The 27889-nt window shown below is 37.8% G+C and overlaps 1 protein-coding gene across 2 annotated transcripts; it reads left to right on the top strand.

The window, feature by feature from the left end:
• On the top strand, positions 1-27889 carry Vom2r61 (vomeronasal 2 receptor, 61). Of its 2 annotated transcripts, none has more exons than XM_063271600.1 (6): positions 1-233; positions 16014-16305; positions 17030-17836; positions 18807-19037; positions 19399-19522; positions 25872-27889. In XM_063271600.1, exons 1-6 carry the CDS (start codon positions 34-36, stop codon positions 26777-26779), a joined length of 2562 nt encoding a protein of 853 aa, XP_063127670.1. In that variant the 5' UTR covers positions 1-33; the 3' UTR covers positions 26780-27889. The 2 variants fall into 2 exon arrangements, with proteins under 2 accessions (XP_063127670.1, NP_001092978.1); NM_001099508.1 differs by having other exon boundaries at positions 34-233; positions 19399-19528; positions 25872-26779.

The following is a 27889-nucleotide window of genomic DNA, read 5'->3' as shown; positions in this document are numbered from 1 at the left end:
CCAATTACGTTTGTGCTCAAAGAAACCCTGACAATGCCCACTTGGATTTTTTTCTTTTTTACCCTCAAGCTTCCTATGCTCCTGTGCAAATTGCTTACCGATAAGTGTTTTGTTTCTTCCACAGACAATGTATACCAGGATGGGGATATGGTGATCAGTGCATTCTTACCCCTTTATACCTATCAAACCTCCCAACACACTGAAGGGGCAGAGAGCATAGACGTCAGTTTACGGTAAGTGTCTCCTGCCTGATCTACCTAACCATATTCTCCAGTGTGCAGCCTTAACCCATCTCATTTTTTTATTCCCAACAGCACTTCTTCCATTACAATAAGATTTTCTTTCCATCCATTATCTTCTATTTTTATGGGTTTAGTCTGAGAAGAAAATCAATCTCGAGCCAGGTCCAACATTTCTGTCACACAGGAGGACGAATGATGTAACTTAGAATCTTATCTTGTGGGATAGGTACAGTTCAGTACTTAGGGTGACAAAACAATGTCCCTTCTACAAAGACTTTCCACTTAATATTTCTTCTGTGCACTTCCTAATGTTGGTACAGTTGGGTGGGACTGTGCTGACTGTGCCATATTTCTCAGAAGACTACCTATTCTATTTAGTTATTTCAAACTCTTTGAAGATAATTATTTCCTTCCAATTGTCTTCAAATGCTTTGGTGTTACAGGACAGACAGTCTAGGCACTATGAGCAGACAGCAGAGATCTTTGAATTTTCTCTAGGATCTGAAGTATACCTGTACAGGAACATTCATTTGACACTTAGAAATGTCACAACAGCAATCAAAGAACTCCTTACTAAAAGAATGAAACAGACTTGCACAGAATTTGAACAGGTGATTTCTGATGCTGTGAGCGGAGAAGGTGCCACAGAGAGCGGTAATTGTTACTCCTGTCAGACACAGATGTGTCTGGTGTTGCCTTTTTAGAGATCTAGAAAGAGATACAACTTACATGCTTAGGAACTCTGATATTCCCCCACAACTCCTAACTTTTTGCTGATGTATTTGCTTTCTCCTTATTTTCTCTTATGTCTGTTTCCATTTTACTATCTGCACTTCTGCCAGTGGTACATGCTTGCTATTGTCACTGTGCTATCCTGCTTCTCTGACTAAGAGAGTGATTAAGTCATTCATTTTAGCCTTAAGTGATCTTGTTTAATATCTTCTCTCTCTCTCTCTCTCTCTCTCTCTCTCTCTCTCTCTCTCTCTCTCTCTCCCTCTCTCTCTCTTTGTGTGTGTGTATTGTGTATGTTGTGTGTGTGTATTGTGTATGTTGTGTGTGTGTATGAGAGAAAGAGAGACAAGAAATTGAATCGGAGTGAGATAAAGAGAGTATGTATGACACATCTCACATGAGGACAAACATATGATTCTCTGATTTCCACAATCTCTGAAGCATTGTTTATTTGTCTATGCAGTATTTTCTAGATAGTTGAGAAATGAAATATGCCTGCATCCCCATCCCATATGCCTGTAGAAATGCTAAGTTACAAAGGAATGTTTAAATGAGGACAATTTTGTTGGTTACTGGAATTAAAATTCCTACATTTACACTTTCACTGCAACCATTTACCTATTGAGCTGTGTCAAGCTCAGTGAACCTTGTATAAATTTTAATTCATATCCATGTCCAAACTTTCCCATTTACCCAATACTACATATACATTGAAATATATTTTACATAATTGTAAGATATAAATTCAACCCATTAATTCTTTTTTTTTTGAGCTGGGGACCCAACCCAGGGCCTTGCGCTTGCTAGGCAAGCACTCTTCCACTGAGCTAAATTCTCAAACCCCCATTAATTCTTGATGTGATTATATTTATATTTTCAATGCTAACCATGTGGTATTCATTACATAATCAATTGGTATGCTGTCTCCTGCAGAAGAATATTTCTCTCACTCTCAACATTCTTTGACTGTAGTTATTAGTCTTGTGTTTATGAGCTCATGAACGTTCCCCTGTCACCATTAGCATGTCTATTGGTGTCATCATAACTTAGTTAATGTTTAGGCAGACAGGAGGTTTGTGTTTTGTTCTGAGGCTAGCACTATACAAATGGGGCCATTTTCCAGTCCAAAATTTTGTTAGCATATTGCTCACAAACATATTTTACCTCCACAAATAATACTTCTTGATATTTAATTTGTGGAACACTACAATTTTTACAATGCACTGTGATCACATTCATCCCCTGTAAACTCTCATCCTCCTTCCAGCCCCACCACTGCATCTTCCAATATCGTTCTCTCTCATCACACTGCCACACCCTTGTTCAGCCAGGTTCATTCCCTTTCATGCCCTGTATTACTCCCACCTTTTTCATCTTCTAGAATGCTTCCCTGCATGTGCTCATGACAGTGTGATTAACCTGAATAAATTTTCTTAATCTTCATAAGTCAGCTATTTTAAAATTCATTCAGTTCTGTTTGAAGTTTGAGTTTTTCCCTTAAGAACTCTGTGAAAAATCCATTGCAATATTTTTTATAATTTTCAATTTCATTTGCATTAGATAACTGTATTTTTATTTTAAAAGAAATTTACCAATAAAATCAAGGGAGGAAATATCAATTTTCTTGACAAAACAATAAATGTGTCTGGTTTTTTTTTACATACTATCATTAAATACCGGTTTCATAAAATAAATTTTTTCATTCTTTTCTTAGGAATTGTATTTTAATGTTTTTTAAAGAACTTGATTCATTATTTTTCTTTTTTCAAATGGTATTTCATCATTTTCAGTAATTTATTATCATTCCTTTAAAAATCTTTATGGGTGTCTGAGTGTATGTATGAATGTGTGTATGCAAATAAGAGTGTTTGGGAATGTATTTAGGAGAATGTGTGTATATGTGTGAATGTATAGTATGATTACCTGTGTTTGTGATGTGTTATTGTATGTGAAAGTGTATGGGAGTGGGTGTGAATCTGAATATGAGAATTTCATGAGTGTTAGCTGTAAAAAGTGTATGTTTAAGAATGTATAAAAGTGTGAGGGTGTGTGTGTGTGTGTGTGTGTGTGCGTGTATGCCTATCCACGGGTTGTGTATTATCAGACTGTATGTAGAGTTCAGGAAATTTTTTATATTCATGACGTTGGAATTACTGTATAGCAATTTTGACCCAGGTCATCTGAAAAAGTAGGCAGTTCTCTTAATTGTCACACTGTTCCACCCTTCCTTCCTTCCTTCCTCCCTTCCTTCCTTCCTTCCTACCCTTCCTTCCTTCCTTCTTTCTTCCTTCCTTCCTACTTTCCTTTTTTCCTTTCTCTCTTTTTTTGGGGGTGGGGGGATATTTTTTATTTACATTTCAAATGTTGTTCCCTTTCCGGGATTCCCATCCATAAACACCCTATCCCATCCACCTTCCCTGCTACTATAAGGTTGTTCTCCCTCCACAACCAGCCTCCCTTCTCGCCTCTATGACATTCCCCTACACTGGGTGATCAAGTCTTGGCATGACCAAGGGCTTCTCCTTCTGTTGGTGCCCAAGAAGGCTATCCTCTGCTACATATGCAGCGGGAGCCATTGGTATGCCCATGTTTAGTCTTGGGGTAGTGGTTTATTCCCTAGGAGCTCTGGTTGGTTGGTATTGTTGTTCTTATGGGGTTGCAAGCACCTTCAGTTCCTTCAATACTTTCTCTAACTCCTCCAACAGGAACACAGTTCTCAGTACAATGGTTTGCTGCTAGCATTCGCCTCTGTGTTTGTCATGCTCTAGCTGAGCCTCTCAGGAGACAGCTATTTCAGGCTCCTGTCAGCATGCACTTATTGCCTTCATCAATATTGTCTAGTTTTGTTGGGTATATATATATGGGCTGGATCCCCAGGTGGGGCAGACTCTGACTGGCCATTCCTTCAGTCTCTGCTCCAAACTTTCTCTCCATATCCCCTCCTATGAATATTTTGTCCCCCCTTTTGAGAAGGACTGAAGCATCCACACTTTGGTCATCGTTCTTCTTGAGTTTCGTGTGGTCTGCTGCCACACCATTTCTGCAACCACAATATGAACTTTTTATTTTCTAGCATTTCAAATGTTTGTTTCCCCTGTAAGATATGATAGAGGAAAAGGGTATGCATTCCATCGCTAGAGGTTTACAATATTCATATTTATTTTATTGCTCCAATATGTGGACCTCAGGAACTGTGAAGTGTACTAGAGACACAGACCTGGTGGGAAAGGCCAGGATCATGGGGAATAACTAACCCAGAATTTCTGATTCAGTACAGCCTGTCATACCGTCATTGGTATCTACCTACTTGTCAAATTAAAAGAAATTAATCAAATAAATAGATTGAAAGAAAAGGACAATTTCTTTTCTCACACACTTTATTAGCAGTGGTAATTAATTGTCCAGAGAAATGTGTTTAATCCTGATAATATACACACACAGTACACTTGATCATCTTCCACTTCAAAGAATTGAATGAGCCCATATGCCATAGCCACATTCCAGAAATTTTATAGCTCTCAATTATTAAAAGTAAGTGCTCATAAATCCTTAGAAAGTTTGTATTTACAATGTTACATTAATTTATAAATTAAATAAAGAAAATTCTGAAAGACATAAACAAGTGAATTCAAGCAAAAGCCAGTACCTAAATCGTTATAAAGGGCTAACAGAGTTCTAACAACTAATGATTTGTAACTTGATTATCAAGAGTTTAAGCACATGGTGGTTCATATATTCACTGGGAAAGAAAGCAATGAATAAATTGAACCTGGCATCATGAAATCGAAAGGAATTCACAAGGCAATGCAGGTTGTCTGTGGAGGAAATGATAAACCAACTCTTTCTTTCCTAATTACGGATATAGTACAGCAGAAAAATTTATTCTTCAGATACAATGAGGATATCATTCCACTCCAAATCAGTGGATGATACGTAACACAGAGAATGAAAGTTATGTGATTTATGCTTAAAAAATTACCTTATCATGAAAGTCACTGTTTCATTTTATTTCCACATCCATATATATTGGTGATATATAATATACCAGGAATTCAATATTTCTTTTTTTTAACATTTTTCCATCTATATTAAATTGGGTGTTTCTTATTTACATTTCAAATGTTATTTGCTTGCCCGGTTTCCATGCCAACATCACCCTGAGCCCGTCCCCTGCCCCTCTATATGGGTGTTCCCCTCCCTATCCTCCCCCCATTACCGCCCTCCACCAACAATCCCGTTCACTGGGAGTCCAGCCTTGGCAGGAACAAGGGTTTCCCCTACCACTGGTGCCTTACTAGAATACACATTGCTATGTATGCAGTTGGAGCCCCGGGTCAGTTCATGTATAGTCTTTGGGTAGTGGATTGGTCCCTGGAAGCTCTGGATGGTTGGCATTGTTATTGATATGGAGTTTCAAGCCCCTTCAAGCTATTCCAGTCCTTTCTCTGATTCCTTTAACGGGGGACCCGTTCTCAGTTCAGTGGTTTAATGATGGCATTTGACTATGTATTTGCCGTATTCTGGCTGTGTCTCTCAGGGGAGATCTACTTTCGGTTCCTGTCAGCCTGCGCTTCTTTGCTTCATCCATCTTATCTAGTTTGCTGGCTGTATATGTATGGGCCACAGGTGGGGCAGGCTCTGAATGGGCATTCCTTCAGTCACTGTTCTAAACTTTGCCTCCCTATCCCCTTCCAAGGATATTAATGTTCCCCTTTTAATGAACATATGAACTTTGGTCATCCTTCTTGAGTTTCATGTGTTATGTGCATCTAGGGTAATTCGAAGATTTGGGCTTATATCCACTTATCAATGAGTGCATACCATGTGTGTTTTTCTGTGATTGGGTTACCTCACTCAGGATGATATTTTCCAGTTCCAACCATTTGCCTATGAATTTCATAAAGTCATTGTTTTTGATAGCTGAGTAGTATTCCATTGTGTAGATGTACCACACTTTCTGTATCCATTCCTCTGTTGAAGGGTTCTTTCCAGCTTCTGGCTATTATAAAGAAGCCTGCTATGAACATAGTGTAACATATGTCTTTGTTGTATGTTGGAGCATCTTTTAGGTATATGCCCAAGAGATGTATAGCTGGATCCTCAGGCAGTGCAATATCCAATTTACTGGGGAACTTCCAGACTGATTTCCAGAATGGTTGTATCAGTCTGCAATACCACCAACAATGAAGGAGTGTTCCTCTTTCTGCACATCCTCACAAGCATCTACTGTCACCAGAGTTTTTGATCTTAGCCATTCTGACTTGTGTCAGGTGGAATCTCAGGGTTGTTTTGATTTGCATTTCCCTTATAACTAAAGATGTTGAACATTTCTTTAGGTGCTTCTCAGCCATTCAGCCCTCCTCAGCTATGAATTCCTCGTTTAGCTCTAAACCCCAATTTTTTTATTAACTTGAGTATTTCTTATTTACATTTCGAATGTTATTCCCTTTCCCGGTTTCCGGGCCAACATCCCCTTAACCTCTCCCCCTCCCCCTTTGTATGGGTGTTCCCCTCCCCATCCGCCCCCCATTACCATCCTCCCCCCGACAATCACGTTCACTGGGGGTTCAGTCTTAGCAGGACCCAGGGCTTCCCCTTCCACTGGTGATCTTACTAGGATATTCATTGCTACCTATGTGGTCAGAGTCCAGTGTCAGTCCATGTATAGTCTTTGGGTAGTGGCTTAGTCACTGGAAGCTCTGGTTGGTTGGCACTGTTGTTCATATGGGGTCTCAAGCCCCTTCAAGCTCTTCCAGTCCTTCCTCTGATTCCTTCAACGGGGGTCCTGTTCTCAGTTCAGTAGTTTGCTGCTGGCATTCGCCTCTGTATTTGCTGTATTCTGGCTGTGTCTCTCTGGAGAGATCTACATCCAGCTCCTGTCGACCTGCATATCTTTGCTTCATCCATCTTGTCTAATTGGGTGGCTGTATATGTATGGGCCACATGTGGGGCAGGCTCTGAATGGATGTTCCTTCTGTCTCTGTTTTAATCTTTGCCTCTCTATTCCCTGCCAAGGGTATTCTGGTTCCCCTTTTAAAGAAGGAGTGAAGCATTCACATTTTGATCATCCATCTTGAGTTTCATGTGTCCTGTGCATCTAGGGTAATTCAAGCATGTGGGCTAATAGACACTTATCAATGAGTGCATACCATGTGTGTTTTTCTCTGATTGGGTTACGTCACTCAGGATGATATTTTCCAGTTCCAACCATTTGCCTATGAATTTCATAAAGTCATTGTTTTTGATAGCTGAGTAATATGCCATTGTGTAGATGTACCACATTTTCTGTATCCATTCCTCTGTTGAAGGGCATCTGGGTTCTTTCCAGCTTCTGGCTATTATAAATAAGGCTGCTATGAACATAGTGGAGCATGTGTCATTTTTATATGTTGGGGCATCTTTTGGGTATATGCCTTTTTGGGTCCTCAGGTAGTTCAATGTCCAATTTTCTGAGGAACCTCCAGACTGATTTCCAGAATGGTTGTACCAGTCTGCAATCCCATCAACAATGGAGGAGTATTCCTCTTTCTCCACATCCTCGCCAGCATTTGCTGTCACCTGAGTTTTTGATCTTAGCCTTTCTCACTGGTATGAGGTGAAATCTCAGGGTTGTTTTGATTTGCATCTCCCTTATGACTAAAGATGTTGAACATTTCTTTAGGTGTTTCTCAGACATTCGGCATTTCTCAGCTGTGAATTCTTTGTTTAGCTCTGAACTCCATTTTTTAATAGGGTTATTTGTCTCCCTGCGGTCTAACTTCTTGAGTTCTTTGTATATTTTGGATATAAGGCCTCTATCTGTTGTAGGATTGGTAAAGATCTTTTCCCAATCTGTTGGTTGCCGTTTTGTCGTAACCACAGTGTCCTTTGCTTTACAGAAGCTTTGCAATTTTATGAGATCCCATTTGTCGATTCTTGATCTTAGAGCATAAGCCATTGGTGTTTTGTTCAGGAAATTCTTTCCAGTGCTTATGTGTTCGAGATACTTCCCCACTTTTTCTTCTATTAGCTTGAGTGAATCTGGCTTGATGTGGAGGTCCTTGATCCACTTCGACTTAAGCTTTGTACAGGGTGATAAGCATGGATCTATCTGCATTCTTCTACATGTTGACCTCCAGTTGAACCATCACCATTTGCTGAAAATGCTATCTTTTTTCAATTGAATGGTTTTGGCTCCTTTGTCAAAAATCAAGTGACCATAGGTGTGTGCTAAACCCCATTTTTAATAGGGTTATTTGTCTCCCTGTGGTCTAACTTCTTGAGTTCTTTGTATATTTTGGATATAAGCCCTCTATCAGTTGTAGGATTGGTAAAGATCTTTTCCCAATCTGTTGGTTGCCATTTTGAACTAACAACAGTGTCCTTTGCCTAACAGAAGCTTTGTAGTTTTATGAAATCCCATTTGTCGATTCTTGATCTTAGAGCATAAGCCATTGGTGTTTTGTTCAGGAATTTTCTCCAGTGCCCATGTGTTAGAGATTCTTCCAAACTTTTTCTACTACTAGTTTGAGTGTATCTGGTTTGATGGGGAGGTCCTTGATCCACTTGGACTTACACTTTGTACAGGTTGATAAGAATGGATGGATCTGCCTTGTTCTACATGCTGGCCTCCAGTTGAACCAGCACCATTTGCTGAAAATGCTATCTTTTATCCATTAGATGGTTTTGGCTCCTTTGTGAAAAATCAAGTGACCATAGGTGTGTGGGTTCATTTCTGGGTCTTCAATTCTATTCCACTGGTCTATCTGCCTGTCTCTGTACCAATACCATACAGTTTATATCACTATTGCTCTGTAATACTGCTTGAGTTCAGGGATAGTGATTCCCCCAGAAATCCTTATATTGTTGAGCATAGTTATAGCTCTTCTGGGTTTTTTGTTATTCCAGAAGAATTTGCAAATTGTTCTGTCTAACTCTATGAAGAATTGGATTGAAATTTTGATGCATATTGCATTGAATCCCTAGATCGCTTTTGGTAAAATGGTTATTTTTACTATATTAATCCTACCAATCCATGAGCATGGGAGATCTTTCCTTCTTCTCAGATCTTCTTCAATTGCTTTCCTCAGAGGCGTGATATTATTATTATACAGATCTTTAACTTGCTTGGTTAAAATCACACCGAGGTATTTTATATTGTTTGGGACTATTATGAAGGGTGTCGAATCCCTAATTTCTTTCTCAGCATGTTTCTCTTTTGTGTAGAGGAAGGATACTGAATTTTAGTTAATTTTATACCAATGCACTTTGCTGCAGGTGTTTATCAGGTTTACTAGTTCTCTGGTGGAACTTTTGAGATCAATTAATGGGTTATGGGACTGTTCAGATGGTTTATCTGAGCCTCTTATTACTTTGGTACCTGGTATCTGTCTAGGAAATTGTCCATTTCCTGCAGATTTTCAAGTGTTCTTGAATATAGCCTTTTGTAGTAGGATCTAATGATTTTTGAATTTCCTCTGATTCTGTAGTTATGTCTCCCTTTTCACTTTCTGATTTTGTTAATTTGGACACACTCTCTGTGTCCTCTCGTTAGTCTGGCCAAGGGTTTATCTACCTTGTTGATTTTCACAAAGTATCAGCTTTTGGTTCTGTTGATGCTTTGTATAGTACTTTTTGTTTCTGCTTGGTTGATTTCAGCTCTTAGTTTGATTATTTCCTGCCTTCTACTCCTCCTGGGTTATTTGCTTCATTTTTTTTGTTGTTGTTGTTGTTGTTGTTGTTGTTGTTGTTGTTGTTGTTGTTTTCGGAGCTGGGGACCGAACCCAGGGCCTTGCGCTTGCTAGGCAAGCGCTCTTCCGCTGAGCTAAATCCCCAACCCGCTTCGTTTTGTTCTAGAGCTTTTAGGTGTGCTGTCAAGCTGCTGATATATGCTCTCTCTGCTGTTTCTTTATGCAGGCACTTAGAGCTATGAGTTTTCCTCTTAACACAGCGTACATTGTGTCCCATAAGTTTGGGTATGTTGTATCTTCATTTTCATTAGATTCTTAGAAGTCTTTAATTTCTTTCTTCATTTCTTCCTTGACCAGGTTATCATTGAGTAGAGCATTGTTCAACTTCCATGTATACGTGGTCGTTTTTCTTTATTGTTATTGAACACCAGCTTTAGCCTGTGGTGGTCTGATAGGACGCAGCAGATTATTTCTATCTTTCTGTATCTGTTGAGGCCTCTTTTATGACCAATTATATGCTCAAATTTGGAGAAAGTACCATGAGGTGATGAGAAGAAGGTATATCCTTTTGTTTTAGGATAGAATGTTCTATAAATATATGTTAAGTCCATTTGGTTCATGACTTCTCTTAGTCTGTCTATGTCTCTGTTTAATTTCTGTTTCCATGATCTGTCTATTGATGGGAGTCAGGTGTTGAAATCTCCTACTATTATTGTGTGAGGAGCAATGTGTGCTTTGAGCTTTAGTAAGGTTCATTTTATGTATGTAGGTGCTCTTGCATTTGGATCATAGATATTTAGGATTGAGAGTTGATCTTGGTGGATTTTTCCTTTGATGAATATGAAGTGTCCTTCCTTATTTTTTTTGATGACTTTTGTTTGAAAATCGATTTTATTCGATATTAGAATGGCTACTCCACCTTGCTTCTTTAGACCATTTGCTTGGAACATTGTTTTCTAGCCTTTCACTTTGAGGTAGTGTCTGTCTTGTCTCTGAGGTGTGTTTCCTATAGGCAGCAAAATTCTGGGTCCTCATTATGTATCCAGTTTGTTAATCTTTGTCTTTTTATTGGAGAATTGAGTCCATTGATGTAGACAGATATTAAGGAATAGTGAATGTTGCTTACTGTTATCTTCATACTTGGAGGTGAGATTATGTTTGTGGGCTTGCCTTCTTTGTTTTGTTGTAAAACGATTAGTTTCTTGCTTTTTCTAGGGTGTAGCTTACCTCCATGTGTTGGACTTTACCATTTATTATCCTTTGTAGGGCTGTATTTGTAGAAAGATATTGTGTAAATTTGGTTTTGTCATGGAATATCTTGGTTTCTCCATCTATGTTAATTGACAGTTTTGCTGGATATAGTAACTTGGGCTGGCGTTTGTGATCTCTTTGGGTCTGTATGACATCTGGCCAGGATCTTCTGGCTTTCATAGTGTCTGATAAGAAGTCTGGTGTAATTCTTATAGGTCTGCCTTTGTATGTTACTTGACCTTTTTCCCTTACTGCTTTTAATATTTTTTCTTTGTTTTGTGCATTTGGTGTTTTGACTATTATGTGATGGGAGGAGTTCCTTTTATGGTTTAATCTATTTGGAGTTCTGTAGGCTTCTTGTATGTTTATGGGCATCTCTATCTTTAGGTTAGGGAAGTTTTCTTCTATGATTTTGTTGAAGACATTTACTGGTCCTTTGAGCTGGGCGTCTTCACTCTCTCTATACCTATTATCCTTAGGTTTTATCTTCTCATTGTGTCCTGGATTTTCTGTAGGTTTTGGGCCAGTAGCTTTTTCCATTTTCCATTATCTTTGACAGTTGTGTCAATGATTTCTATGGAATCTTCTGCTCCTGAGATTCTCTCTTCTATCTCTTGTATTCTGTCTGTGATGCTTGTATCTACGGCCCCTTGTCTCTTCCTTTGGTTTTCTATATCCAGGGTTGTCTCCCTTTGTGCTTTCTTTATTGCTTCTATTTCCATTTTCAATTCCTTCACCTGTTTGATTGTGTTTTCCTGGAATTCTTTCAGGGGTTTTTTGTTTCCTCTCTAAGGGCTTCTACTTGTTTACTTGTGTTTTCTTGCATTTCTCTAAGGGAGTTCTTTACATCTTTCCTAAAGTCCTCCATCATCATGATCAAATGTGATTTTAAATCTAGATATTGCTTTTCTGGTGTGTTTGGATAATCAGTGTTTTCTTTGGTGGGAGAATTGGGCTCCAATGATGCCATGTCGTCTTGGTTTCTTTTGCTTGGGCTCCTGCCCTTGCCTCTCCCCATCAGGTTGTCTCTGTTGTTACCTTGTTCTGATATTTCTAGCGGTGGCTAAACCGTCCTATAGGCCTGTGTGTCAGGAGAGCTGTAGACTTGTTTTCCTGTTTTCTTTCAGCCAGTTATGGGAACAGTGTTCTGCTTTCAGGCATGTGGTCATTCCTGTCCACTGGCCTTTAGCTGTTCCTGTGGGCATGTGTCCTGAGTCAATCAGGCAGGTTACTTGGAGCAGAAAATTTGGTCTTACCTCTGGTCTCAGGTCTGTAGTTGCTCCTCAGGGTTGGGTTTAAGCTCTCCGTGAGGACAGCAACCAGAAGGGCCTGCCTCTAGTTCTGGGTCCCTGTCACAGGGGGCCCTGATGGTGCTAGGTGTTTTCCTTTAGGGTCAGAAATGTGGGCAGAGAGTAGTCTCCTCTGGTTTCCCAGGCGTGTCTGCCCCTCCAAAGGTCTAGCTCTGCTTCCCATGGGATTTGGTTGCATGGAGCTGTTTGACCAGGTCTGTTCAGATCCAGGCGCAGTTTGGACTGCAGTGCTCCTACAGCTTGAGTGCCCCTATCTTCCTGTTACCAGAGGCCCTATACAGTTTCCTCTTGGGCCAGGGATGTGGGCAATGGTTGGCAAAAGTGGCGGTCTCTCCTGCCCTCCAGTCTCAGGATTCACCACGTGTCTGGGCAAGGAGCCCTCTCTCCCACGGGGTTTGGGAGCAGGGAGCTGTGAGCCAGGATCAGAAAGGTCAATGTTTCCTTTTATGTCTCCTCATTTTTAGTGAGAAATTTTTATATAAGCTTGAATGTATAATAAATCAAAATATTAATGATATAAATCAAATGTGTACTAGTAACAAATCATAAATATTTTAAAGAAATTTTTAGTATACATGAAGTTTAACCATCTATTAAAAGATGGTTTTAAATACTAATCCTGTTGGAGTGCTTAGATTTATATACAAAATATGAAATGCAGTTTTAGTATTTAATACTGCATGATGAATGTAGTGATTATGCAATGATTTCAGGTCTGATTATTATTTAGGTATATTTTTCTTCTCTTTTTTCTTCTAAGGATATATTATATAGCTTTCGCCAAGAGCATATGTTTTTTTATTAATTTTGTTTTTCTAGGATATTTTATGTATTTACATTTCAAATGCTATCCCCTTCCTGCCCTCTCCCATATCCCCTTACCCCTCTCTGTGATTCTATGAGGATACTCTGATTACCACCCACCCCCTCCAAACTCAGCCCCCTGGTATTATCATACATTTGTGAAACGAGCCTTCACAGGACCAAAAGCTTTTCCTCCCATTGATGTTGGACAATGCCATCCTCTGCCACATATGTGGCATGGGTCCATCCATGTGTACTCATTGTTTGTTTAGTCCCTGGGAGGTCTGATGGGGTTTGGTTGGTTGATATTGTTGTTTCCTGTGGTGTTGCAAACCCCTTCACCTCCTTAAGCATTTCTTCTAACTCTGTCATTGGGGTCCCTTTATAAAGTTCAATGGTTAGCTGCAAGCTTCCTCATCTGTACCAGTAGGGCTCTGCCAGAGCCTCTCAGGGGACAGACAGATATAGCTCCTGTCAGAAAGCAATTATTGGCATCAGCAATAGTGACTGGGTTTGGTGGCTGCATATGGGATAAATCCTATGGTATGGCAGTCTCTGGATGACCTTTTCTTTAGTCCCTGCTGCACTCTTTGTCTCTTTGTATTTCTTCCTGAAAATATTTTGTTCTCCTTTCTAAGAAGGAATGAAGCATCCACATTTTGGTCTTCCTTCTTCTTGGGTTTCATATGATTTTTCTTAGGTATTCCAGGCTGTGGGGCTAATATCCACTTAGCAGTGAGTGCATACCATTTGTGTACTTTTGTGTTGGAGTTACCTTACTCAGAGTGATATTTTCTAGTGATATTTCCTCCATTTGCCTATGAATTTCATGAAGTCATTGTTTTTGATAGCTGAATAGTACACCATTTTGTAGATGTACCATATTTTTTTGAATCCATTCCTCTGTTGAAGGACATCTGGGTTCTTTCAAGTTTCTGGCTATTATAAATAAGGCTGCTATGAACATAGTGGAGCATGTGTCTTTATTATTTGTTGGAGCATCTTTTGGGTATATGCCCAAGAGAGGTATAGCTGGGTCCTCAGGTAATGCAATGTCCAATTTTCTGAAGAATCCCCAGACTAATTTCCAGGGTGGTTGTACCAGTCTGCAATTCCACCAACAATGGAGGGCTGTTCTTCTTTCTCCACATCCTCACCAGTACCTGCTGTCACCTGAGTTTTTGATCTTAGCTATTCTGACATGTGTGAGGTGGGATCTCAGGGTTGTTTTGATTTGCATTCCCCTGATGACTAATGATGTTGAACATTTCTTTAGTTGTTTTTTGGCCATTCAATAATCCTCAGCTGAGAATGTTTTGTTTAGCGCTGTACCCCCATTTTAATAGGGTTATTTGGCTCTCTGGAAACTAACTTCTTGAGTTCTTTGTGTATTTTGCATATTAGCCCTCTATCAGATGTAGGGTTGGTAAAAAATATTTTCCCAATCTGTTGGTTGCTGTTTTGTTCTAATGACAGTGTCTTTTGCCTTACAGAAGCTGTGCAGTTTTATGAGATCTCATTTGTTGATTCTTGATCTTAGAGCATAAGCCATTGGTGTTTTGTTCAGGAAATTTTTCCCAGTGCCCATGTATTTGAGACTCATCCCCACTTTTTCTTCTATTGGTTTGAGTGTATCCGGTTTGATGTGAAGGTCCTTGATCCACTTGGACTTAAGCTTTGTACATGTGGATTGGCAGGATTAATATAGTAAAGATGGTCATTTTGCCAAAAGCAATCTACATATTCAATGCAATCCCCATCAAATTTCCTACTCATTTCTTTATAGAGATAAAAAGAGCAATTTCCAAATTTCATTTGGAATAACAAAAAACCCAGGATAGCAAAAACTATACTCAACAATAAAAGAATTTCTGGGCAACCAACATCCCTGACTTCAAGCAGTATTACAGAGCAATAATCAGAAAAACTGTATGGTATTGGTAGAGAGACAGACTGGTAGATCAGTGGAACAGAATTGAAGACCCAGAAATGAACCTACACACCTATAGCCACTTGATCTTTGACAAAGGAGCTAAAACCATCCGATGGAAGAAAGATATCATTTTCAACAAATGGTGCTGGTTCAACTGGAGGTCAGCATGTAGAAGAATGCAAATCGATCCATTCTTATCACCATGTACAAAGCATGTCTATTTCTTATCTTGTTCTGAATAATGCACACAAGAAACATTGTACAATTGTGCAGATTAAATTTTTTACATTTATGCATATAAGTATATATAGATAGAGAAAAAAGATAAATGAGAATATATAGTAGATAACATAGAAATGAATGTAGATGAAAGAATATGGAATAGAAAGAATGTAGAATTTGGAATATATAAATTTTCATAATTGTGAATCAAATGACCAACTTACTAAAAAAAAAAAACAAAGGACAAAACTAACCATTTAGATCTTAAAGGGTATACAACTACACAATCTGAAAAGAGACACATTGATGTAGACAAGAAGTATAAGGGGTAGAAAATATCATCAAACACCTCAAACTTCACTAATTCATATTACTGTCTCCAGCCCTAGACAGGCTTTGACAAGTGTAACCTTGAACAAGGGCATAGAATTATTTTTTTTCATTTCAGCTTTCATCAGGAACTCTTAGTATGTATTGGTTCAGTCTGGCGTTCCACAAGCTACACACTGCCAATCCCTCAAAACACATAAAATATATTTTTTAATCTTATAACAGGTAGACATACCATGTTAAAGATGAACACATAGTTGCTGGTTGTTTCCTGAAAGGAATACAGACTTATTCATCTATGCTCAAATATTTACAAAGGCATTAGTCCCCATAGGAGCTGCTAAACATGACAACAACCTGTGCTAATGACACATGAGCAATCTTGGGAAAGAAGAGGCAGTTTGAACACTGAAGCTCTGAGGAGGTGTGTTTATTCAATGCATAATAGTGAATGTACTCAGTTGAACACCCCAATGGTGATTTGAGATAATGTGTAATGATCCCTATGTCTTCTACACAGGATTACGCCACACAACTACCAATTTGTGATGGCCTTAATTTTTGCCATAGAGGAGATCAACAGAAACCCTATACTTTTACCTAACATGACGCTTGGATATGATATTCACAGTGCTGGATCCATTGAAAGAGAGACAGTAATATGTTTCCTCAAGTGGCTAACAGGGCAGAACAGACTCATTCCGAACTATACGTGCAAAACAGAGGAAAAATCTGTGACTGCCATAACAGGAACAACATGGGAAATTTCTTCCCTAATTGCCATATTTTTGGGTCTATATAAATATCCACAGGTGAGATAATACGGATAGGAAGAAAGGAAAATATTCTCATTTGATTCCATTATTTGGGTACCATAAAAAATAATAAGGGGGATGATTCATTTTTGTATGATTCAAAATAATAGTATTGGGCTGGAATATAGCACAAAAGTAAAGAAGGGTTTCTGTGCAATCAGGATAAAAGTTTGGTGCAAGCCTCACATATACCCTCATGACAGCAAACAAGATACAAGATAAACCCTGTGGCATCTTATCTATTCCCCAAGGCAAAAGACATGAAGCCCAGAGAGAAAGAGAGACCCTTCCTCATAAGCAAATGTGCAAAAAATTAGAGAACACCTGCTGTGCCCTTTTAGCCTTCACATGCATACATATGCTGTATGCACTGTAGAAAGCTGGGCGCACACACACTTTTATGCAGACAAACACAGACACTGTCAATGGACCAACTGTTTAAACATTCCTAAAAAATACATAACTTTAAAGCTACATGCTTTGACATATTACTAGATTTAAGTTTCTTCTGTTTGAAATGTACAGACAGGTCTTAAGATATACACATGTGTCTACAATTAAAGTGAGTATTTCAACTCATTTTCCAGAATCATATCCCAGTACTAGACTTGACGTTAAATAAAAATTGGATTTCTAAACATTAAGTCACTGTGTTATGATAATGTTTCTGGGATTTCCAGAACCTCCTCATTAATGTCTATCCCTACTTTCATTTTTACAGCTGAGCATTGGACCTTTTGAACCAAGTATGAATAACTCTGAGAAGTTTCCTTTTCTGTATCAGATGGCTGCCAAAGAATCTTCTTTGGCCTTAGGCATGGTCTCATTGTTTGTCCATTTCAAATGGAATTGGGTGGGACTGGTCATCTCAGAGGATGAGAATGGTGTTAACTTTGTCACAGACTTGATTCCACAAATGGAAAGAAACACAGTCTGTGTAGCCTTCATGGAATTTATCCCAGTTACTCACATGATGGACCTGGAAAACGCTTATGAATACCCTATTCGGATTATGAGAAACCCAGCCAAAGTTGTTATCATTTACGCTAACACTGAAACTTCCTTAGGTGTGTTGTTTAGAAGATGGGAATATATACTTCCGTGGAGAATCTGGGTTACCACTTCAAAATGGGAAGTCATGACTTCTATGAGACATTTAATTCTTGACTCATTCCATGGGACTCTCATCTTTTCACAATGCCAAGGTGATATTTCTACTTTTAAAGAGTTTGTAAAGACAATGAGACCTTCTAAATACCCAGATGACATTTTTCTTGCCAGACTGTGGGAGATTTACTTTGATTGTGCAATATCTAATGCTACCTGTAACTCATTAAAAAATTGTTCATCTAGAGGTAACTTGGGATTGTTACCTTGGTACCACTTTGACATAGCTATAAGTACTGGCAGTTACCATGTATACAATGCTGTATATGCTGTGGCCCACACCATGCACAAGATGCTTAGTCAAGAAATAGACATACACGGAATGAAAAATGGAGGAAGAATGAATTTCCCACCCTTGAAGGTAATGGTTTTTCTTTGGATTCTGGACAGTATCACAAATGTAACTTTTTAAAATTGGCCCATATGTACTCTAAACAAATTCAATGGGGATCCTTTTAGAAGACAAGTTTTCTAGATTATTTTACTGACTGGAAGAAAAGTCTATACCTGGGTGTTAGTCTCCTTCACTTCAAAGGTTCTCAATGGTGAAAATTGGATCTTTTCCTACCTTGTTCTTATATATGAAAAGAAGTGACTTGATATTTTAAGGTCCTAGGAACTGTACAGTACCAGCAAGTCAAATATTCTTAAAATATCTCATGAAACTGTAGAACTATAGATGTTTTCCTACATTTCTTTCATTTGCTCTCATAAAATATGTGGACAAAGGCCATATATGAGAAATGGATTATTTTACTCACAATAAGACATTATAGACCAGCATCAAGATCAACTCAATTTGACAGAATTTTAATGAAGCTTGCCACATAAATTTCCATAATCAAGAGCAATTAGCTATGAGTATGGTATTGCTCAACTGGCTCCCTTGAGTATATTCAGTTCAGGCACAGATTATGAAATGAACCTGCTTCAGTTAAGGATGGGTATTCACACCTCACTTAACCCAAATGACAAAAACTCACATAGACATAATCAGAGTACAAAATATCCTAGATAATTTTACACTGATAACTCAAAACCAGATTCCTGTAGACTATCAGTCTCATATGCAAAATGCTCATGTATCATAAACTTTGCTCACCAGTGCTGAAAATAATTAGAATACATAAGGAACATTAGTTCGGTCTCACTATTCTGTTAACATAATATACGGTACTTATGATGTCAATTCAATGTAAGTATACATATTTCTCAATCATATATGGGTAACAGTAGTTCCCTTTTTGTTGGGATCAATGAAAATGTGAATGTGACATAATTCAAACACTTAATAATAAAAATTACCATTATGAATCATAAATGTTCCTTAGCTGAACTCGATACTGAAGAACATCAAATTCATGAATCCTGGGGGAGATCCAATATCTTTGAATCCTTCAGAGAAATTGCACGTGGATTATGACATTCTGAACTTCTGGGACTTTCCACAAGGTCTTACATATAAAGTGAAAGTAGGAACATTTTCTCCATATTTTCCACCTGGTCAACAATTGTCGATTTCTGAGGACAGGATAGAGTGGAGCATAGGAGTGGAGCAACAGGTGGGCAGAATCTTACACTATTCTGTAGAGAACACAGGTTAAAACCATGAAAAATGCCTTGGTGAGACTGATGCCTCCTCGTAAATTAAAAGATGAATCTAATGATAAAGTTACAAACTCACTTTCCATGTTCCACTGCTTCCATGTTCATTTGTCTATGGCTGCAAAGAATTAGCACATTCTTATCAATGTTATGCATGATCTTAATATATATATACATATATATATAATAATGTGTATTTATAGTAGCATAAATAAATAGAATGAGCATGCAGAATATTAAATTCATTTTTCCCAATCCTCTAATATATATCAGTTACCAGGTTAATTCTTTATGTCCTCATTTCTCTAATATCCTCAGATTCCTGTCTCTGTATGCAGTGAAAGTTGTGGTCCTGGATTCAGGAAATCTCTTCAGGAAGGGAAAGCCGCTTGCTGTTTTGATTGTGTCCCATGTCCAAAAAATGAAATTTCCAATGGAACAGGCAAGTGTGTACATTAAAGATGAGGTTCTCACAACATTTTTAATCCATATATCAAAGTTGAAATTATGCAGAAGAGAAGTACACAGATTACATTCTTAAGATTTTGTGCTCATAATCAATAGTTATATTCAACAACATAGCTCCTTGTTATAGTCTACATTTAGGGCCTTATATGATTACAAGCCATATTTAATTCAATTAATACCGGTTGGGAATGTGAAAGAATGCTAAGAATAATCTCTTCCAGAGAATTTAACAAGTGTAATTATTTCCAGTCTTTTCGACCTATATTAACATTACATTAAAACCATTAATCTGTCACTAGCTCAACTTTAAAATGCCCAGAACAAATCCTGAAATAAATATGATATTAATAGACAGTAGACTTGTCTTAATTAATTCAGGCACTCAAGAGATGGCTTAGAAGTTAAGAAAAGCAGCTTCCCTTCTAGTGGAAATGGGTGTGACCTCCACTAGTATTATGATGGCTTGAAACTCTTTGTAATTCCAGGCCCAAGGATCTGACACCAAATTTTGACCAACCTTGACAGCATACTCATTTGTGACACAGACCAACATGAAGCAAAAATATTCAATCCAAACAGCATGGGTACTAATAGATTCATATGTCTCATATATAACAATATATGGCATAAATTGCTACCAATGTAAAATTCTGCTTCCTGATATCTGTAGTTCAAATAAGTAGGTAAGAAAATATGTGTAGATGCACAATTAAGGTTATGTGCAAAATCCTACAGAATGAAGCAAGTGATGCTACATACATTTGAGATTTCATCATGGCTTTTTAAAAGTGTTCAAACCAGAACATAGATGACCAAAGGACATAATAAATGGTTCTTAGTACTGTTAGGTATGGCTGAGTATGGAAAAAAATCATGTAATATTCAAAAAATATTGAATTAGTTGAATAAAACCCAGCCCCTCAAAACAATAGGTCAATCTTCTGGAATATTATTGTACTGGCTGGTTTTGTGTGTCAACTTGACACAGGCTGAAGTTTTCATGGATAAAGGAACCTCAGTTGAAGAAATGCCTCCAGAGATCCAGCTGTAAGGCATTTTCTCAATTAGTGATCAAGGAGGGAGGGTGGTATCATCCCTGGCTGGAAGTCTTGTGTTCTATAAGAAAGCAAGCTGAGTGAGCCAGGGTAAGCAAGCCAGTAAGAAACTTCCCTCCATGGCCTCTGCATCAACTCCTGCTTCCTGACCTTCATGAGTTTTAGTCCTGACAGATTTTGGTGATGAATAGCAATGTGAAAGTGTAAGCTGAATAAACCCTTTCCTCACCATCTTGATATTTTCCTGATGTTTGTTTAGGAATAGAAACCATGTCTAAGACAATCATGTATAAATTATAACTATATATGTATATATATATATATATATATATATATTATAAATCACACATTCAATGCATGCATGCAATGATGCATACAATATAATTGTGCATTGTCATTGTATGCAATGGACTCGTGATGAGGATCATGTAATATTGGCTCCATCCTTGAGATGTAGGTATTTATAAATATCCCACTGCTAACATAATACTCACAGAAAAGAGACTTTATCTAGTTCCACTAAATCAGGCACAGGAAAATATTATCCCATATCTATTTTTGTTCCAACGATTTTGAAATCTTAGCTTCAGAAGTAAGGCAATGAAGTAGACAAAGGAGGTGAAGAATAGAAAAGAGAAACTCAAAGTATCTTAACTTAAACAGACAGGATACATGCCTAGTAGACCCCAAAGACTTTAACAGAAATATCCTACAGCTGATGCATACATTCAGCAAAGTAACAAGACACAATATTAACTCAGAAAAAAGTCTTCTTAAATAACAACAAACTCATCAGGAAATAAATCACGGGAACAATACTATTACACTAAAAATACCTTACAATAATTAAAATTATAGACTGAAAACATCAGTACACTGAAATATTTAAACACGGAAGAAAGTAAAGAACATATCAAAAGGTAGAAATAATTCCCTTGCTCATTGTGAAAATTGCTAGTGTCTTCATTGAGGCTGATTCTGATAAATCATTAAAATTGTAATTAAGGGGTGAAATGCTTTGTTTCATGTTTTAGCCCTGAGCTTAAATTCCAGAACTTAGGGGTTGGGGATTTAGCTCAGCGGTAGAGCGCTTGCCGAGCGAGCGCAAGGCCCTGGGTTCGGTCCCCAGCTCCGAAAAAAAAGGAAAAAAAAATTCCAGAACTTAGAGAAATCAGGCAAAAAATTGAAAGGAGAAAGTTAGGGGCAGGAACTTATAAAGAACCCATAGGAAAATGGAAGCCGAAAGTTTGTGTCACATGGTTTGACCAGAATGCTTTCTGAAGCAATGTAGTATCAATTGTGCAATAGAAGTCAGACCCAAAATGAGCCGTCCCTTTCCACATCAATTATTATTCAAGAAAATATAACAAAAACTTGTCCACAGGTCAGGCTTATAGATGCTTTTTCTTTTTTTTAGACTACTCCTTTCCAGATGTTTATTCATTTTTGGTACATTGTCAGAAACCATCAAGCACATTGATATCCCCAAAAGGAACCCAATAAACATAATCTATAGCCTACTCTATGTACACACACTCACAACCTTATCCAGGTACAAGAGTCAAGACAATGAAATATCCTCCATATTCATCAACTAATTAATGGATAGTTAAACTATATACAAATACACATAAAAGAATAATTTATCTATGAATATGAAATTATCACACTCCCAGGAAAATGAATGTTAATGCAAATAAAATTGAGTGAGGTAATGCAGATGAAGAAATAATGTTGCTACCAACAATCTTTTACATATATATGTCATATGTACATATATATACATATGTATAATCTTTAAAACTTTAGATATGGGTTTAAATTGAATGTGTATAACAGTCAGGACACATGAAATGGTTCATAATGGACACAGCTGAAAACATATGAATTTGAGAAATATAATAATGAAAAAACAAGGATTTGGAGAGTGCGGTCTGTAATTGATTTGAAGAGTAGAAGAGGAAGAATGGGGGAACATAACTAATAATAAAATCCTATCTCAATGTCATAAGTAAGCCTACCCCTGCTGAAGCTGCAGAAACTGTAGTTTACAGGTGTAGAATTTCACTGGAGCAATCCTGTATGGGGAGACAATGCACAGCTGATTTACCACTGGCTATCAAGTAAAAACCCACATGTCACATATGTGCTACAATCTTTCAGTGGGTTAGTCAATGAAGTAATAGAGACAACCCCAAATACTTCAGAACTTAATGTTAAGATCCTATTGCTTTTGTAGAAACCACATATCTGAGACATAAGCAACTGATCTAGAGGTTTTCTTCTTGCTGATTAGTGGACACAGAATTAGACAGACTCTAAGCACAACACTTTGGATAATATGTATCAAGAATCTTACTGTGTTATAGAGGGAATTTCAGAGAGAAGTAACCTAATATGGAGGGAATCTCATTAAGACACAGGAAGCTCTAAAGCAGCTTAAGTAACAAATGTCACAGTGAATATCCTTAATCTCAGTATGTAACACTTTTAATGCCTTCAGAGACTCTGGGAAAATGTCCAGATACATTAGAACAATCGCTCCAAACATGAATAGAAACAGAAAGGATTAAAGTTAGAACATTTTTAAAAAGAACATCTCACTGAAGCAAAAAGAGATAAGCCCATATCCCTGAGACAACAAGAAACATATGAGGTTTCCAGAGATACTATTCACCCTGTGATGTTGTCGGGAAACTGTGCTATAAACTCCAAGTTTATAGGATTTTTTATCATCTCTGTTGGGGTGAGTTTTTGATAATGGAGCATTTTGAATCATGTCTCAATCACTTGTCTTGCAGTATGACAAAAATTATTTCTAAGGCAACATACAAAAGAAAGAAATTAATTTGGGGATCATGGTTTCATAGCATAGTAGATTTCCTTCAAACAATCATGGTGAGCAAGGAAGTATATTGTAAAGTACAATGTTCTAGCTATCACTCAAAACTTACTTCTGATCCAGAGGTAGCACAGGAAAAATGAAAAGAAAGTAAGAAAGAGAGAGGAGAAAGGTAGAGACAGAGGCATACAGAGATACATAGTGGGACAGCAAGAGCAGAAATGAAGTCAACAGTATGGTGAATATATACAGCTCCCATTATCTGAGATGCTATATTTTCAACCTACTAAGAAAAGCAGTCAGTTTTTAATGGTGTGACATGTAGTATATGTAGCACATTCTACATATAGCTTCATGGTCCATGATAGAGTCAAACACCACTTAATTAATACTCCAATGTTAGGTCTCAGAAGCCTTCTTTTGACTAGTTGCTCAGGGCTAAGAGTCGACCAAAGTCTATAGCCTCTTCTGTTGACCTGGGTTCTGGCTAAGAGGTGCAAGGTAAGCTACTATTGCTGAATATACATATCACTTCATGAACAGGTCCAGAGACTCCTGAGCTAGGACTGACATAAAGGACTTCTCTTGAGTAGCAGCTTTCATAACAGAAGGCATCATCCAAGCTTCCAAAGGAGAGAAGAAACAAGTAGACCTACCCACCTATGATACCTATAAACCATTTTAACAACTAGCATGACATGATGGCCTTATCAGTGCAGTGTCACTACACATACCTTGATGGAGCCCATCATATCCATAACTGGACATAACATGGGCTTACGAAGACAAATACTATATCTTTATTTGGAATCTAGTTATAGTAATAACCACAGCTAAGTTTAGTCTTCTCCTATCACTAATAAGATCACTTGCCCACCAATAGAGTTCACTACAGAATACCACAACCACTCAGAATATAGAGCGGTAGACAGTTCCAATAGTAGAGGTATCTACAAAACACACACGAAATCAAACATCTAAGGTTTCTAAAATGTTGTAAAAGAGGAGGAAGGAATATTTTAACAGCCATAGTACCAACAAGTTTAGTACAACATATATCTGCCTGTAATATCAAAAACTGTACATAAAGGCTAATCAATATGTGTACCCAAAGGTAAACTGAAACACTTTACATGTAAAATAGATATTTTAAAGTGGACAAGAGACACCACATGGGCCTCAGTACTACACTCAGAACAAATACTGTTGGCAAGTTGGCAACTTGAAAACAGGGAACAGAAAAGCTGTAAAGATGAACACACTCTATCAATAATTTTTTATGTAATTAAAGTTAAAGTTAACATTATGTTGTAGAAACTAAAACTTACATAAAGGAAAGTCATGCTCTCCATGTGAAATAGTGTATACCTCTTTAATTTCTTGGGAGTTGACAAATCATCTTCCATGGGGTACTGAGATGACTACCTAGTACCTCAATTAAACAAACTGGGTATAAGATTTAGAAATCTGATTTAGTGCAATAAAAATGTCCTTCGTATCGTTCCAGTATTCACATTAGATTATGTCTTTCAACAAATTAACCAGAAGCATCTTCAAAAGTAAAGAATTTACTTAACCTTCCAGCTCACAGTTTATGATGAAGGGAAGTTATAGAAAACACTCATGGCAGGAATCTGGATGCAGAAACCAAAGGAGAGACCATGGAGCTGCTTACTGCCATGCTCCCCATAGCCCATTTAAAGTATTTGTTAAAATAACAGAGGATGAATCTTCAAGGTTGGCAGGGGCCACAGATGAGGAGAACCACCAACTAAAATCATTAAGAAAAAAACCTCACAGACTTGCCTACAGTCAACCAGATAGAGACATTTTCTCATTTGATATTCTCATTTCAAAAGTGCCTTCATTTTGTTCTAAGTTAAGAAAACTATAACCAGCACCAAAGATGATATTTTGGAAATATAAGCTTGGATGGTTGCTAGCTGATGATGCATTCATACTAATTAATGTGATTACCAAAGACCTCAGCGTGTTCTCAGGGCTTTAACTTTTCTCTGCCATGAGACAAAAAGAGTAATAGTGTCCAACAGGTGCCTTCTTGCTCCAGAGAACATAACATTCACTGTTTTAGATGTAACAGTAAATACTATTTGCCCTCATGGATACCTCAGCACAAATTAACATAGCACACCATATATATTTTTAAAAATAAATATGGTGCTTTGGAGATAAGAAAAAGTGTCATGAGTACACATGAGAAATGAAAAAGAAAACACAGTTGTTTTTTACATGATATTTTATGAATTGGATATAATCTCTTGAAAGAAGAAACATTATTAATTTTCTTCTGTGGACAGAAAAATAGTGGGCTTACATTTCAGAATGAGCAACATTCAGGCATGGTAGTGTACAAAGGGGAAAGATGTTGAGGTTGTAGTATCATGTCACATTGCATTTCTTGCCAGATATTGATCAGTGTGTGAAATGTACAGACGACCAGTATGCCAACACAGATCAGACTCTCTGCATCCAAAAAGCTGTGACATTTCTGACTTTTGAAAACCCTTTGGGTATGACACTCGCCAGCATGGCCTTATGCTTTTCTATCCTCACCTCTTTTGTCCTGGGGATTTTTGTAAAGCACCAAAACACTCCTGTGGTGAAGGCAAATAACAGTACTCTCAGCTACATCTTGCTCATCTCCCTCACCTTCTGCTTTCTTTGCTCATTTCTATTCATTGGTCAGCCCAACGCAGTCACCTGCATCCTGCAGCAGACCATGTTTGGAGTTGTTTTCACTGTGGCTGTTTCTACTGTCTTGGCAAAAACCATTACCGTCATCCTGGCCTTCAAGAGCACAGCTCCAGGAAGAAGGTTGAGGAGGTTGCTTATATCAGGAGCACCGAAATTCATCATTCCCATCTGTACACTAATACAAACTGTCCTCTGTGGAATCTGGCTGGGAATATCTCCTCCATTTGTGGACACAGATGCACACTCTGAACATGGTCATATCATTATTATGTGCAACAAGGGCTCAGTAACAGCCTTCTACTGTGTGCTGGGATACCTTGGAGCTCTGTCCCTAGTGAGCTTCACAGTAGCTTTTATGGCCAGGAACCTGCCTGACACCTTCAACGAAGCCAAGTTCTTGACCTTCAGCATGCTGGTGTTCCTCAGTGTTTGGATCACATTTCTCCCTGTCTACCACAGTACTAAAGGAAAGATCATGGTGGCTGTGGAAGTCTTCTCCATCTTGGCCTCCAGCACAGGTCTTCTAGGTTGTATCTTTATCCCCAAATGTTATATTATTCTTGCAAGACCTGACATGAACTCATTGAAATCCAGAAGAAATAGAGTTCAGTGGAAGTAGGCAGGTTTTAGAATACCTCAGTTTACTTCTAGAGTTTTGAGTACTGTAAACAAAGTTTGTCAGGTTAAAGAACTATGCATCTGTGACACATGCTTGAAGCTTGAGTGAGTGGTTACACAGTTTATGTTTTGTAATAGTAGAGTGTTTTATGTTAAGTATTAAATTATCTTGAGCTGTTTTAGCCATTTAATCAGGCAACTATAACTCATCTCTCTATGTTCAGTTCTAGTAAAATTAACAATGTGGTGCAGTCATGACTGCCAGATGAATACTTGCACAATGTCCAAGTGTGTTTCCAACATCTACCAAACCAAAGGTCAAGATAATATAGGATAACATCATACAATTTACCATAAATATATTTACTAGGCTTATTGTAACTTGACCACATAATTATTCCTGTAATATAATTTTAAACAGTATTGATTTGTATATTAATTCATTCTGTTACTATAAAAGAACAGCATAAAGGCACCATCAAATCTAAACACAGTATTTGAGGTAATCTATATTCTAAGGCTATGGTCACTGGTATTTGTTGCTAGTATAAAGTTTTCCTTACAACATTTGAGGTAAAATTTCTTTGTGTATTTAATTATTTGTAACTTCAGCAACCTTGGAAATGCTAAGCATATTTTCCATTGCAGTCATATGAATTATAACATTAAAAGTCATGACGACAGGGGTTGGGGATTTAGCTCAGTGGTAGAGTGCTTGCCTAGCATGCACAAGGCCCTGGGTTCGGTCCCCAGCTCCGAAAAAAAGAAAAAAAAAGTCATGACTACATCACATTGTTAAATTTGCTAGAACTTAACATCACAATAAATCACATCTCTGGTGTGTGTATGATAGTATTGAGAGAGAAAACTAACTTAATAGAAAGAATCCATCTCGACTCTTGGAAATACATCCAATGGACAAGATTTCAGTGGTTACCATAAATAGAAGGTAACCTAAGCATCAATATTCAGGAATCTCTTTTGTAAATTAGATGCAACTTAACCATCTTCTTCAGACTCTTGCAGACATGAATTTTCCACTGTGACATACTGCTGCCTATATTGTGATTTGGAATAACCCTACTAATAAAATTATGTATTTAATGTTAAA

This window comes from Rattus norvegicus, chromosome 12 (genome assembly GCF_036323735.1).
Source record: "Rattus norvegicus strain BN/NHsdMcwi chromosome 12, GRCr8, whole genome shotgun sequence".
NCBI classification, from domain to species: Eukaryota; Metazoa; Chordata; class Mammalia; order Rodentia; family Muridae; genus Rattus; species Rattus norvegicus.
This window is presented reverse-complemented; position numbering and strand designations above follow the sequence as displayed.

What these genes read in the sequence shown, in the direction of transcription:
- Vom2r61 (NM_001099508.1), top strand. Translation starts at nt 34, where the DNA reads ATGCCCACTTGGATTTTTTTCTTTTTTACCCTCAAGCTTCCTATGCTC. An exon ending in GTCTATATAAATATCCACAG is followed by an intron (nt 16,306 to 17,029) that starts GTGAGATAATAC and finishes TCATTTTTACAG; the next exon opens with CTGAGCATTGGACCTTTTGA. An exon ending in TTCCAATGGAACAGGCAAGT is followed by an intron (nt 19,529 to 25,871) that starts GTGTACATTAAA and finishes ATTTCTTGCCAG; the next exon opens with ATATTGATCAGTGTGTGAAA.